At 48.3% G+C, this 14,283-nt stretch overlaps 1 protein-coding gene across 6 annotated transcripts in view; it reads left to right on the top strand.

Annotated features, from left to right (window-relative positions):
- dlg1 (MAGUK family member discs large 1) overlaps positions 1 to 14,283 on the top strand; it is a 735,259-nt gene that overhangs the window by 466,444 nt on the left and 254,532 nt on the right. The window contains exon 1 of one of the 6 annotated variants that reach the window (XM_055076710.2): positions 4,886 to 5,164. The exons of the other annotated variants lie outside the window; for them this stretch is intronic. Coding sequence (XP_054932685.1) covers positions 4,901 to 5,164 — 264 coding nt within the window. The 5' untranslated portion in view covers positions 4,886 to 4,900. Of the gene's footprint in view, positions 1 to 4,885; positions 5,165 to 14,283 lie in introns of those variants that run through there. 6 annotated transcript variants of the gene reach the window in all.

Genomic DNA, 14,283 nt, shown 5'->3' with positions numbered 1-14,283 from the left:
CGCTATCTTCAGGAGCACGCTGTACTGTTTCGTATAACCTGTATCGGATGCCAAGCTGTCAAACTGTCGCGTTTCAGTCGTTGACGACTGCAGCTGCACAGTTTTGCGGAAAACAGATTTCAGGTCTGTGCTACGGTATCCGTATCCGGTCCATACGACACATTCTCCTCTGTAGAGTCCTTGCGAATGGCTGGAAGATATGGCACTACTCGATAGTATATTAGGCAAGGCGTTGCGCCGAATGGACACATAGTTAAAAAGACGAACGGCTACACAGCTTGGGCCGGAGTTCCCTAAGCAGGCTCCGCTGTACTGCGCAATATTGCGATCGCATCCTCCACTGGGCGGTGCCGTCACCGTGTCGTGCGCGGAAGCTAAACAGGCGCCGCCCAAACCGGCTCCGGCGCCGAGCCGAATCGTCGCACTCGGTTATTAGTTTCGCCGCCAGCGTGGCGTGGCTTGTGTCTGCATCGCGGGAAGCAACGTGGCTGCCGACGACCGTTCGTAACCGTCTTTTCCTCTCTCTCCCAGTCTCTCTCCCTTTCCTGTCTTGTTTCTCCGTGTCGCAGTTGGATAATTTAGCGCTCTTTGTGGCAACACACTGTGATGATGTTGGAACGGAACTGATCTTCGCAATTCTACACCTTGTCAACACTAACTTCTTTTACATACATGTTGACAGGTTTTGGCTTTCTGCGGGTCAACAGCGTCACTTGTTTTCTTTTTTTCACTTTAGCAGTAGTAACGGTAGCGGGCGAACTTGATAGTGTTCTCTCTTTTTTGTCATTGTTTATTTTCTGTTAGTTCCAAGCGCAGCATCGATCTTATTAGAGTGTTTTAGTTGAGCGTCTTTACGGTACGCTCCGCTCCGAGCGGCCCCGCTAAGCCACAGCGGAGCGGCGGGCGATTTTCACGTTTTAGTTGCACGTTTAGCGTAGCGGAGCGGACCTTTCGTAGTTGCAGCGCCCCCTGGCTAAATTCAGGGTAATGAAAGAAAATAAAAACACTTTATGATCACTCTTATACCTTAAAACGTATATATGTATATATATAACTTGTTTCTCCATGAAGTATCTAGACGTGCGCTTGTAATGCGTTACCGGTCCATTTTATCCAATGAAAAATAAAGCGCCGTCTTGGGGAACGCCACGTGTTAGCCAGCGCGCTTGCTTTCGGCATCCAATCCAATCCGTTCGGACGCCAACGCTAGCCAAAGTGCTGCGCGGCACGCTCCGCTCAGGCAGCTTCTAAGCGGACCGTGTTCCTCGCTCCGCTATCCCGCTTACGGCTAAGCGGACGGCGCATGCGCATTCGCGCTTCCGCTCCGCTTAACTGCTTAGCGGAGCGTAAATACGCTCAACTAAAACACTCTATTAACATTTACAGGAAATGCATAGAATTGACGTCAGCGCCTGCCGTCATGTTGCATGTGCAGTACTGTGACACCTGGCACCGTGGTTCGCTTCTGTAAATTTTAAGCTAAACCGTGTCAACGTTAGGACTGACGAAGGAAGAGAGAAAAAGTCTGAAAGCTGGGGAGGTTATTTCCTGTCTGACGAAAAATATTCGAAACGGACAGTCTCCAACTGGTTATCAGGGTTACTTAAGGTGAAGAGCGCCGGTTACCCATAAAATGTGAGAATTTTAGCAGTTATAAATGTTGCCCTGCTTTTTCTTTTTCTTTTGGTAACTATTCTTTATTCTCAGAAAAGACATAATTGAGAAATAACATTATAACGTTCGTAGCGCAGGCGTACGTCAAACTGTGGCCGGCGTACGCGAAATGCATACGTATTCGGTTCCAATGTGACCTGTAGAGCCAAGTAGGGGAGCCTCCGTGCAAAATTCAACGTTCAAAATACGAGTGGACGACTTCACGAAACGCTAATAAAGACGGACCTTTTTGACACCGGCGCTGGGAAAAAAAAACGAAAGAAGAATAACAAACTAAACAACGCCGCCATCGCCGCTCGCAGGAAAATGGCGTGTGACCCAGAACGTTGAGAAATATGGCATGGCTCCTTGGCTTGACTTGCGAGATCCGGCTGCTCTCGCCATGCGCTGCAAATTTTGGACACGGCGGGCTGGGATTTGCGTCATATCCGCTAACCATCACGTGCACAGGTTGACTGCCCGGGTGCTATTTAAAGGCTGTTAGTAAGAGAATTATATAATTTGGCAAGATTGCTTTTATAGTATAACAAAGCAAATCTTTTGGGACCAATTTAGGCAGAATTTGTTGCTGTTGCTCGTCAAAGAAAAAGTTTTCCACGGTTTCCTTGTCCGAACGGGAGTTTTCCCGACATCTCGAGTACACCTAATACTCAGAGAGGATGAAGAAAAGAAATAACAAAAGAAAGAAACCGACACCCTCCTGTTTACATTTGTGTTGTTGTTTTTTCTCGCGTCGTTTGTACTCGAGATGAATGAATTTTAAGTGTCGACATGCTGTACTGCTTCAGTTTCCTTACGTTCTTTCTGACTAGTTGATTGCGAATACAGTTAGCCTCTTTATCATTGCGTTCTGACACAATTTCAAGCGTTGCTTGTACTGTATTCCCACCTTTCGTTGATGTTCGAAAGCTCTGTTTGTGCCCACCGCATTCGCGGCACCAGTGGCTTGTGCTTTCTTTCTTTCAGCTCTCAGCGCCAATTGCCGTTCAGTAAAGACATGCGGGATCCGACGTTGTGAGGGCCCCTAAGTGTTATGATAATTAACGGTACTTTTTACCTAGAAGTCTAGCCGGCCTTTGATGCTCGCGTAAATGCTTCGTCGGGTGGTCGAAAACGAATGGTCTCTAACATCGCTTTTGAATGGGCGAGCTATACCCTATTAGGACCGTTAGAAATGCTTTACAGGCCCTTTCGAGAGCACTTTCCCATAGTAGTCCTGTTGTGCCCAGTCGCCCGTTGGAATGTGTCATACGGAATGATAGCGTTCGTAAATAATCAGAAAAAGGCAAGAATTACCAGAGATATCCACATTCTCGGTTGCGTTTCGTACGAATCCTCTTCCTCCAATTTTCTTCTCTTTTCTCTCTTCTTTGTTTTTTTTTCTTCTTCTTCTTCTTCTTATCAGTCATCGCTTCTATGGTGTCCGATCCAGGACAAACGTCGGTGCGGCGACGTTTGAGCCAGTGACGAAAAACGTGGGAAATCTAGCGAACCTTTGCGATATAGCGCAGCTTTTATTGTGTAAAGAATATAGGTGTGAAAGGTAGTGCCCAATTACCGCTACCCTGAATTGCATCGCCCATTCATATGCGTGTCTGCCCTTGCTATGGCGCACGTGAAAAACGGTGATAGTTAGCGAAGAAATTAGGAAACATCTGACTGGAGACCTTGACCATTGATGGTTATTACCGTATAGTATATTTTTAAAGAGCTTTTTTTCGTTGGGCGCCTTTGTGTTGACACCTCTGCGAAAAACTCCACCCTGTATTTTAGCTGAATACGACCACGACCGAAACAGTTGCCTAACATGGACGGCCAGACGCCTCGTGCGAACGACCGATTTAAGTATAACATATCGTGTGGCTACTACATTAAATACTACATTACTACTACATTAAAGAAACATCGTCGCACAAAGCGGTCTCTCCCCGCCCCCTCCTCCTTTTTGTTCTTTTTTAAAGCATATTGAGTGCCATGTATTTACGCTGCATTGTTTTTTTTCTTCTCTCTCTCTCTCTCTCTCTCTCTCTCTCTCTCTCTCTCTCTCTCTCTCTCTCGTGTTATCTAGCACTTTGTTCGGCTATGCCCGAAGAGGAAATTCGCTTTCATTCTCACCGCCACGCGGTCTTTTCAGCTGCGTTCTATTCTCATCCTTCCGGTGCCGTTTTGCGAAACATCCGCGAACACTTCCGCTTGATCTCTTCATAGTTTGAAGCGCTCCGCGACCGATAAAAAAAATATATCACGCTTCCGATAACAAAAGCAAATTACGCGATGAGCGCGCGTGGTGTTCTGCGAAGGCTCCTCACTGCTTTTTTTCAAGTTGTGCAGCAGCTTTAAGAATCGCCAGACTTATCTTGCGGTATATATTTCCCTGCGTTCTTTCCCGTTCATCGCAGTAAATATGCGCTGCTTTCCCGCTGCGGTGCTTCACTGGGTGCGACGTTCTGCTCAGCACGAGGTCGCGAGTCCGATTCCCGGTCGCGGCCGCAGCGTTTCAAGATAACTGGAATTCTGTAATGAAAAAAAAAAGAAGAAAATGAAGAAAGAAATTAAACAAGCGAAAAGAGCTCGTGTACTTTCGTTTGAGTGCGCCCTCGCGAACTTTCAGCTGGACAAAATCAGCGAGAAGTTGAGTTCTGGCAATGTTTCTCAGTTTGTGTCGTTTCTCGTCGTGTCTTTACTGTGAGAAATACTAACGCTGTGTCGAGCTTTAGTGTCGTTGTCTCCTACGGGGAAGACGTCACTTCACTTGGCTAAATGTTACTTCCTAATTTTATTCTGCGCCAATAGGTCGGGTGAAGTCCGATAACACACGCGATGAAATAATTTACTATAATGATTTGCTTAGGTCTCGCGGTGTTCGTTTCCTGTCTTTGTATGATTGCTTGCTTGTTTGTTTTTCAATACGCCATTTGTTATATATATATATATATATATATATATATATATATATATATATATATATATATATATATATATATATATATATATATATATATATATTGCTTCTAGCCATTTACTTGCCGTTATGACATCTCCTCTTATCGTTATCACTGCATTCTGTGGAAGTTATATCTTGCGAGAGTGTTTCACAGTACCGTCGTTGCATCAACAAAAACAGTTGTGACTCAGAGCCAACACGGTAACTTCAGTAACAAAGGGGGCACACTTTTTTCGCTTGCTCTCCTTCTGTCTCTTTCATGCCTATCAGTGAAATATTTTCATGTGTGAACCTAGGAGACATAGGAGCCAATGTCGAGTCAGTACTTTTATTCTTTTTCTGCTTTTCTTTTTACTTTTTTCTGTCTTCCCTTGTGCTTGCTTAAACCTCCTGTGTCTCCCGCTGACTGAACTTCCTGCCTCGCTCATTTCCTCCCTCACTAACCACGCTGCTGTGATTTCTCTCTACCCACCCCCTAAACAGGGAAGTCGTCGTGGAATTCCTCTGGACTCGGTACTGCTAGCCAAGAAGCTCGAATACTTCGAGGTTCGTTACTCTCGCCGGCACGCCAACGGCGTCCCCGCCCATGTGTCTCGATGTTTGTTCCGTTGTGGCTCGTCCCTTTTGCCTGGCACCTTTGCGAGCTTGCTACAAATATCCGCGCAGCGTAGTTAGACCTGGGCGTTTGGAGAGTTGTATTTCCTACAAGGGCCACTGAAGTTAGCCGTTGCACTGAACTGTGCTTGTAACAGCTTCCCGGCTAGGTTCACGATCTGAACCTTAGTTATAGCCGAAACCTTCTGCGATGTTCGAGTGGGGGTAATAACTCCCCTGAACAGCTGCTTGGTTATTCCGATTGGAGTGGCGGCGCCCGCTAATGCACTGTGCTGCGCGGAACACTGCACCGAACGATACACACGACGAGCTTAATGTCGTTGGCGGCGGCGCCTGCGAGCGCACGTCTGCTTCTGCGCTGGCCGCGCTAACGTTAGGTCTTCGTCTGGAATGTATGCTCAGTGCCGACGTCAGCTTGTCTCGCCGTCACTTTATGGTGTACCGTCTCTAGTCCGTGCATGCCTGTGTTGTGAGCGTCGTTGATTGGTTCCTGTGTTCTGTCCCTCTGTGTAGTCGGCTCCTTCCATCTGTGTGTGTTTGTGTGCATGTGTCGTGTGCCAGTTCGTGCCCGTGTGTTCGCCGTGTGTAATGGTGACACGCAGCGACGCTTGTCCAGCGCGCATGTTAGTGCTCAGTGTGTGCGGAACGCTGGCAGACGCCTGTGGCCGAGAAACGAAGCAAACACGACACACCTTAGAGTGTTTTAATGCGAAATCAGTATGTGCCCGTGAAGCGGAAAATCAGGCGAGCGTCCGGCGTTAGCATCCGTTGGTACTAAAACGACGTGACCGAGCGATGACGTCACGTTCCCGGCACTGCGTCTGCTGCGGCTCGCGCTGCGAAATCCCACGGTGAATTAGAGTGAAGTAAAGGGAATTAAAGTTGGAACAACTTAGAGTAGGGTAACTTAAAGTGGACTAAAGTGAATAAAGCTGAAGTAAAGTGAATTGAGGTAGGTTAAAGTGAATTTGGGTGGAATAAAGTGGATTAGGGTGGATTAAGGTTGGTGCAAATTTAGCAAGGTGGAATAATGTGGATTATGGTGCATTAAGGCTAGTGAAAATTGGAGCAAGGTGGATTAAGGTAGAGTTGTGAAGGAGACGTGACAATGTATGACGTCGGGCATCATGGACGTAACGAATTAGAGAAGTTATGCTTCCGCATTGAAATCACGTAAGGATACTAAGTAACTACCAATTTTTTTGCGCAGTGTCTGCTGTCGCTTCACTTCATATGCCCGACGAGGTCTTTCCTGATACGGATAATATTGTTACGTGAAACCACAATAGGGAAACTGTTTACAGAGTGCACTTGTAAGGGTAGCAAGCACTGGCCAACATGGAAGCCATCCAACACCAAGCCCGTCGTCGGCATCAGATCAGCAGTGGCCGCCTATGGGTACGTCCCACTAAATCCAAGGGTGAACTTCATCATCTTCGAGTAGCAGCACGTAGCATGACCCCCGGCACAGAAGCGCCGGCCCGGCGCCAATAAGGACCCACCGCAGAGGAAGCGTGGTAATGCTTTAGTCTCTAAACGTGGACGACGTCGCTGGACAACGGAACGGAAGATGTGGTGGGACTGGCGGACACAATCTTGCGCGTGACGTCAGTCACTTGTCGAAGGACATGGTATGGGCGCGTGTAGCAAAGAAGGCACTTATCAGAAAAGGCCCACACGTCGGGAGGAGACCAAAAGTAGCACGAGGACACCCGGAGCAAAACGTTCGTGGCGTTATCGCTAGTTGTAAAGGCGCTTCTTATATTCTTGGGGAGCAGCAACTCTACTGCGGGCTATCTGCCGCGTGTTATCGGCCCGGGCAATGCCTTCGCGTGCGTGTTCACTGGTCTAAATTGCAGGGGAAGGAAGAAACATGTGCAACTGTAAAGTTGGTTCACGTCCGAACAAAAGGTAAAAGGGGGAGTACCCATCGGTGATCTCCTTCATACCCATCTTCAGGGTGAACATGTGTGAGGCGTCGCTAGGAGAGCATTCGAAGCGCTCGATCATTTTTCTTAAGTAGGCATCCCGACACTGTCCGTCGGCGATGTTAAACAACTGGCTCACGGTAAAGACGCAGTCGAGGGATTCAGTGCGCGGAGAGTCACAGTCGGCCACAGGGTAGCGAGACAAACCGCATCTTTGTGCATACGATCATGTTGGTGTACTCTCGGAGGTGCAGTGCCCATCGGGCGAGTGTGCCTGTAGGATCTTCCAAAGAGGCGAGCCAGCAATGAGCACGGTGGTCGGGAAAACGGTCGGCCAAATAGATATGCCCGTACAAGAACGAGTCACTGACGTTCAGTAATTAAGTAATTTCGCTCCGATGCGGACATCAGCCTGCTGGCATAAGCGATGACGCAGTTCACTCCACATTGACGTTGGGCCAAGACAGCGCCTATTCCGTAACCACTCGCGTCACTGCGGACTTCGGTTTGGGCTGATGGTTCGAAGTGGATCAAAATGGGAGGCCTTGTGAGGAGTGTGGTTCACTCGGAGAAAGCTGCCGCTTGTGCGGGACCCCAGGTAAAAGGGCGTTCTTTAAGAAGGCCTGCGAGCGGTTTCGCAATCGCTGCAAAATTCCTCACAAACCTGCTCGAATAGGAGCAGAGCTCCGCAAAGCTGCGAACATCTTTGGCAGACTTGGGCAATATTAACGCGACAGCGTTAAGGGCCCCGTTTCACAGAAAATCCGGTGTCGGCGTGCGGCGCTGGCGCCGGCCGTCTCGTGAGCGAAACATCATTCCGAACAACGCAGGCCCTAAAATGCGTCAGAAAAAACGTGCAGTACGACTTGCGCACAACCTACAGACGTGATAGCGTCGGACTGTAATTTGAGTGCACGAAAAAAAAAAACATATAATTCTGTTACGCGGAAATTGAAACACACACCCCTCTTTAAGCGTTTTTACCATTCATAGAGTGGTGCGCCATCTCAGTTCCTTGCAGCACCGTCCAGAGATCTGCACACCATCGGAGGCGAACACCATCCAGGCGAACACCATCCAGATGGTGTTCGCCTCCGTGCATGCGCGGCAGTGGAGGCGAGCGCCACCTGGATAAGCCTACACTGTGATAAACCGTTCATCGAACTGAGTTTGATACGTTTACCTTTCTCGCTATACTGCTAAAGCGTTCGTTTTCAGATATCTAATTTCTGAGAACCCTATGCAGGACGTTTTTGTTAGGTGACTTTAGGATGTCATCATTTTACTGTTGAACTTGTATTATTGGTCGCTGTTACATTCTCGGTCACTTCTTTTTCTGAACATGCTGTTGAATTTGTTCTCACAGGTGTCTCCATCACATTGTTCAACGCGTCAGTATCGTTTTCTGCTAATTTAGCGCCACCCGCTGGTATGTAGCGATCGCGTACTCAGCAAGCATGAATAGCAAAATTCTCTAGAGCTGTAGATCTGCGTGCTCACGATGCAAAGACGATCTTGAGTGGTCCTCGGATGCAAGCCCATTAAGCTTTCACGATCTGAGCTTACGTCAGATGCTCGCTGTTGACTTGCCAAAGCTCATTTGCTGAAGTGCTTAGCAGATAAAAAAAATTAAAAAAAAGGGGGTGGGGGGTGGGGGAGGTTTGGAGTGGAGAACCCCGCCTCGTGCAAAATCATTGGCTCGCTTAACCGGCAAGTTTAATTTTGTTCGCTGGCAGGAATTGGTGCTGAAATGTCGGGCCCCTATGCGCTCTCCCTCGCCTTTCGTCGAACTATCCGCGTTCACCGTCTTCATCGATTTTGCATCAGACTGCTTTCCACGTTCGGCGCGTGCGTTTACGAGTCGGCCCGGCCGCGCGAAATAATTAAATGCTCGCCATCTAGCCACGTACCGTTGGTTTCGATTTTTTTCTTCTACTGGACGTGATATCGCTGAGTGTTTTGACGAGCGCCGGAAATCCTGTTCTGCTTAACGAAACTCAGATGTTCCTGCGTCGGTCTCTATTCATACGCGTTTATCAAATAATTGCGTTTATTTTTTTTTCTCTCTCTCTTTCTTTTGCTGTCTCCCTGTCTGGAGGAATTCGCTGCTAGCTGTTATAAATAATTACGTCGTTTCGCTGCGCTCTACTGAATTGGCGTTGATCAGAATGAAACGCGTCCTCTCTTATTAAAGCGGAGCTTGCTTGGCGCACCCTGCCGCACTTTGCTGCGAACGTTCCTTCAACTGCTGTCTCGCCGAGCAGCTCACACGGAGGACAGCACTCGTATGACGAATAGGCTTACATATAGCCCTTTCCACTGCCCCTACGGATGTACTGATGAGCAGCTTTGTGTTTTACGTTAATACGCTGCAAAAACAAAAAGGAGAAATAAAAAAAAATAAATAGTACCTGAATATTTTCCGCGCAATAAATACACGCCTTGAAGCGCATAATTCCATTACTAAAACCGAATTTTTCTTCTTCTTTTATTTTTATTTCTTTCTCGGCTTTCCCGGGACGCGTCTACTTGATCGCTTTGTCGCCGGTTAAAGTGGACCGATCTTTGACGCAGTGCGATAGCAAGCTTGTGTGATCCAGGAAACAGCGTAAACTGCAGTCACGTAGGTCGCCTTGCGGGGAATCTCCGCGTCTTGTCGCGGACAGACACGCGCAATCGCCATGCCGCAAAACGTGGGGCAGTAGATGAACAATTTTATATGAGTTAACTAACCGCTTCGTGCGAGCTTCACTTTACGTAGATTACAGCATGCGCGTCAAATTCGCATAATTTCTTTATGTTATCTTAAGGCAGCCGAAACACAAAAATATCCGTCCGTTGGTTTGTCGTCGCTGTTAGTCTGTGGAGTTGCAACGGTCTTTTTTTTTTTTCAGCTACAAACACAACGCTTTCTGTTTGTAGGTTCCAGTCCTGCGCTCCTAGAACCCCGGTTTCCAGTTCGTCGGGCACTGACGTTGTTCCGGACTCGTTTGACTTGTTCTGCAAGTTAATAACATTACGCATGAATGCGTGGTTTGAAATGTTCCGGCGTCTGGACACCTTGCGGCGCCGTCGGGACGCCGTCACGATCGTGAGGGTTCGTGGTGTGGTATGCGCTCTTTGTCCCTTCCCTTCAGTATCGCGCTATTCTCCGTTCCTCGCAGATACGCGGGCTGTAAAGAACGGCCGCTGAAGCCGCGCGAGCAGTTTGCCGCTCGACGCGCCTGGCTGTTGCGCGCGACGCTTGTTGTGGCCGCCGCATCCGGCTTTGCCTCTCCCCCGCGCCATCTCCGCCCCCCTCGCGCGCGTACTCGCAGCCCAAGACTCGTCGCTGCTGATGTTCGTCCGCGTTTCGCCGCCGGCGCTTATCGCCCGCGCCTCTCGTGTTCCGTGCGTTCCGCGCGTATTGCGGAAGGAAGCAGGCAGGGCTTCACGGCACTACGTCTGTGTATGTATGCGCGTGTTTTGTCCGACGCGGTGAAAGGCGGAAAGAGAGGGGGGAGAGGGGGGATGCCTCGAGGCGTCGTCTGTCGGAATGGCTTGTCTCTTCGTTCCCTGCGCTATCTGTATACGCTAGCGGCGCTCGCGTCTCATTCCGCGGCCGGTTTCGAGTGATAGCATTTTGAGGGGGCCGTTTACGTGCGATAGGGCGATGACGCGCGGCGATGTTTGCTTTCCCGTAAATGGGAGGGAGGGCGCGGTGTGTAGGTTTTTGTTTGTGGTTCTCGCTTTCTCCGTTCCTCACGTGAACGTTGCTGAGCGCTTGTCATGGTTTCGCATGAAAACGCAGAGGCTCGGCAACAAGAGTGCGAGGAGAGTGGCGGCGTTTGCCGACGCGACGTTCGTTGTTATGCAAAAGTTGGCGGCACAACGAGCTTTCTTTCTTTCTTTTTTTTTTTACACCGTTTCACACCCCTCCAGGCGCACCCTTTGCACACTGTGATTCGCTTTCTTTCTTTCGCAACAGCAGCAGGGAAATATCTTAGTGGGTTACGTGCAATACTGTGTCAAGCATGTAACTTAAATGCTTTAGTAGTTAGGGTGCCAGCTTGTATGAGACAAATAAGGCAAACCCCATCGGCAATTGTCTCGTATGACGCCAGTACATGGGACAGTGTAATTAAGCCATTTGATTTAGTAATTCAGGGTGTCTACCAACCGGGAAAACCAGGAATTCTCAGGTATTTTGAATAGTCTGGAAGTACTCGGGGAATACTCAGGGAATTCGTGCTTATATCAGGAAAAATTGGGTGTATTTCTGTTTTTTTATAAAGAGAACGAAAGTCTCAGTATTGCTGGCTCGAGTAACAGAGAGGGAGAGGAATCGTGAAGAATCTACTTTGACGCCGTGTCGTCGGCTGGAGAAGTTGCCACTGTACAGTCAGACCGGCTTTCCGGACGCCCGATAATTCGGCCAGATTCGCGGCACCACCACCTACCCCATAGAGTCAGTGTATAAGAACATCTGAAATTCTTGGCGCAAGAGCCCTTCGCCGTCCGATTTTCCTGACTTTTTGCCGTGACCGCAGGTCCGAGATCGCATTAATCAAAGCCACCACGGCCGCCATTTTGGTTACCTTGCCGCCTCGAACCGGCGCTTCTTTGAAGGAGCTTGAGCTCACACAAAAATTAAAGCGTTTGCTGATGCCGAGATGCAGGTGCCCCTCGTGCAGACAAAATAAACTCTTTAAAGCAGTGGCACGCAACACTGAGGCATTGTGCGCGGGCTGAGAGTATGTGAGAACAGTTGAGGCTTACTAAATAGCTGTTGTGAGAGAGTATATTACTTATGAAAAAGTTCTGGCCTCATACGAATGAGCTTGCTATCAATTGATAAAAATAGCTCATATTGAAAATATTTGCTTCTACTTGCATCTCCTTTTTATTCGTATTTCAGAATGTTCAAGTCGATTCGCAATGGATGTTTTTTTTTTTTTTTTCGAAGGTATATTATTTGCTATGCATTTCGCTAACCCCTCCCTTTTGTTTTCTTTACACTACTCCTTACTATTTAAACTGGATTAAGCAGTTTTTCTGTTTTTAAGATACTAGACAGTGACAGCATCGGGTGACATGGTGTCAGCCCGTCTAGAACTAAAACAAAGTTCTCTATCACTCGGCGAATTTTACGAAGCCACTGAGGGAAAACCTGGAAAACTCAGGGAACTTGGAAGTGTCAACTTGGTAGACACCCTGTAATTAGATGTTTATGTCGATGCAATTGTTTCCACTTTGATAAACGCGCTAGTTTGCTGTCCTTGTCTTGCCATTTGTGACAGAGCCTTCAAGTTAGCTTTATTTTTACGCCGTGGTTTCGTGCAGTGAGTTACTATGCATATGCGTGGTAACTTGTCCGGTTTTTCCCTGCACGTTTGTCTCGTGCTTCTAATAAAGGAAACTTTAACTCTTGGGGCACGTTAGGTCCCGACTTGCAAAAAGCAACATTGAAAACATTCTTCCTGCTTGACTGCTGTTGAAATGGCGTTTGAGGCAGCATAACTGTTCCGAGGCTGTCATCGAGCTCCGTATTCGGTACAGGTGAACCGTAGAATACATGTCCTGATGGTTCTTGGCAACTGAAGGACCTCGTTGGACGTCCTCCTTTGTTTCCGCCGCAGGATGCGATGGAACAAGCATGTTCTCAGTAAGCTACGTTTCAAGTTTTCAACGTGGCTACTTGGGGAAGACAACGTGAAATTGCTGGCGCAAGTTTCTTGTGTCCCCATTCTTTCATTCTGTGTATGAATGAATGAATGAACTTTATTCCCCTTTTAAGAAAGGGGAGGGGCCGGGGGGGAGAGAGGGAGGTCTAAGTACTCCAGTCCCAGCAGGTGTCCGTCACCACATTATGTGGCTACAAGTTCGTGTACCAATCGTGGTAAGCCTCCGCTACCTCCTCAGCCCACCTCAGAACTCGGTCCTGTAGGGTGGGATCGGAGCTGCGCAGGGCAGTCTCCCACAGCTCCTCGCTACTATTTAATGGTTTGAGCGTGCGGGGGGGGGGGGGGGGGGGGGGGGGGGGAGTTTTAATGGGGCATTGCCACATGATATGGGAGAGATCTGCTATGGGGACAGGGCAAAAGCGACACTTGCGTGTCGGGTATGTGGCGGGAAAGAATAAGTGCAAAGTGCGCGGGGTAAGAAAAGTACGAGTTTGTAGTTGTCGCCACAGTATTTCTCTCTGGCGCGTTCTAGGCACAGAGAGAGGTAGATACATTAGGCGTTGGTGTCTGTAATGTCTTTATTGGGGTGTTGTTGGGAGTCATTGGGTTCTAGAGGTAGGCCCATATTTGCGGCCACTCGGTCCGTGAATCCTCGAGCAGCGGCATGAGCCATTTCGTTGCCGTGGAGTCCTTGATGGGCTGGAGTCCATACGAGAGCGATGTCTTTTTCTGGTGGGTGAGCTACAAGTGGAGAGTGCGCGAGGTTGTTAATGTAGCCGTTACTGAAGTTGCGGATAGCAGTCTTAGAGTCACTAATGATGACGTCGCAATCAGGTAGCCCCGATGCGAGTGCAATGGCGGCCTCTTCCGCGTCACCCGCCGGGGTGGTTGTGACTGATGCTGAACAAACAGTGTTGCTCTGGTTGCCTACGACCGCTATAGCATAACGATGCTATGCTGTGTAGCCTGAAGTCGTGCTGAATCAACTCGACACCCTGACATCATAATAATCCGGTACAAGCTCAGCCAGCAAAACCGTGCTGCACCACTCGTCTGTGCCACCGCGATCCTAAACATCGTTTCCGAGGGACGCTAATTTTGAAGCGAATTCGCCACCGTTGTGACGCCACCTAAGCGAACGAATGTACTTGGCTGGCGCATCTATGCAGCATTTATTTATTTATTTATTTATTTATTTATTTATTTATTTATTTATTTGCTTACTTTGCCCTCAGAGCCAATTGGCATTACAGAGGTGCGAGTAGTTTTTATGCAAAACCATTTAACAAAAAGCAGTCAGTACACAAAGGTCGTACACAAAGCTCCTAGCTTATACACCGTTAGCTAAAGCATCACGGATCTTGTTGTTATCCATAATCGTGAAAACGTCAGTGTGAAGTCGATTCGACATCTCTTATGCGAGACAAAAACGAGTTTTTATTTGTCTTGAATGACGGGA

The sequence above is a fragment of the Dermacentor andersoni genome, chromosome 2 (assembly GCF_023375885.2).
Source record: "Dermacentor andersoni chromosome 2, qqDerAnde1_hic_scaffold, whole genome shotgun sequence".
NCBI classification, from domain to species: domain Eukaryota; kingdom Metazoa; phylum Arthropoda; class Arachnida; order Ixodida; family Ixodidae; genus Dermacentor; species Dermacentor andersoni.
This window is presented reverse-complemented; position numbering and strand designations above follow the sequence as displayed.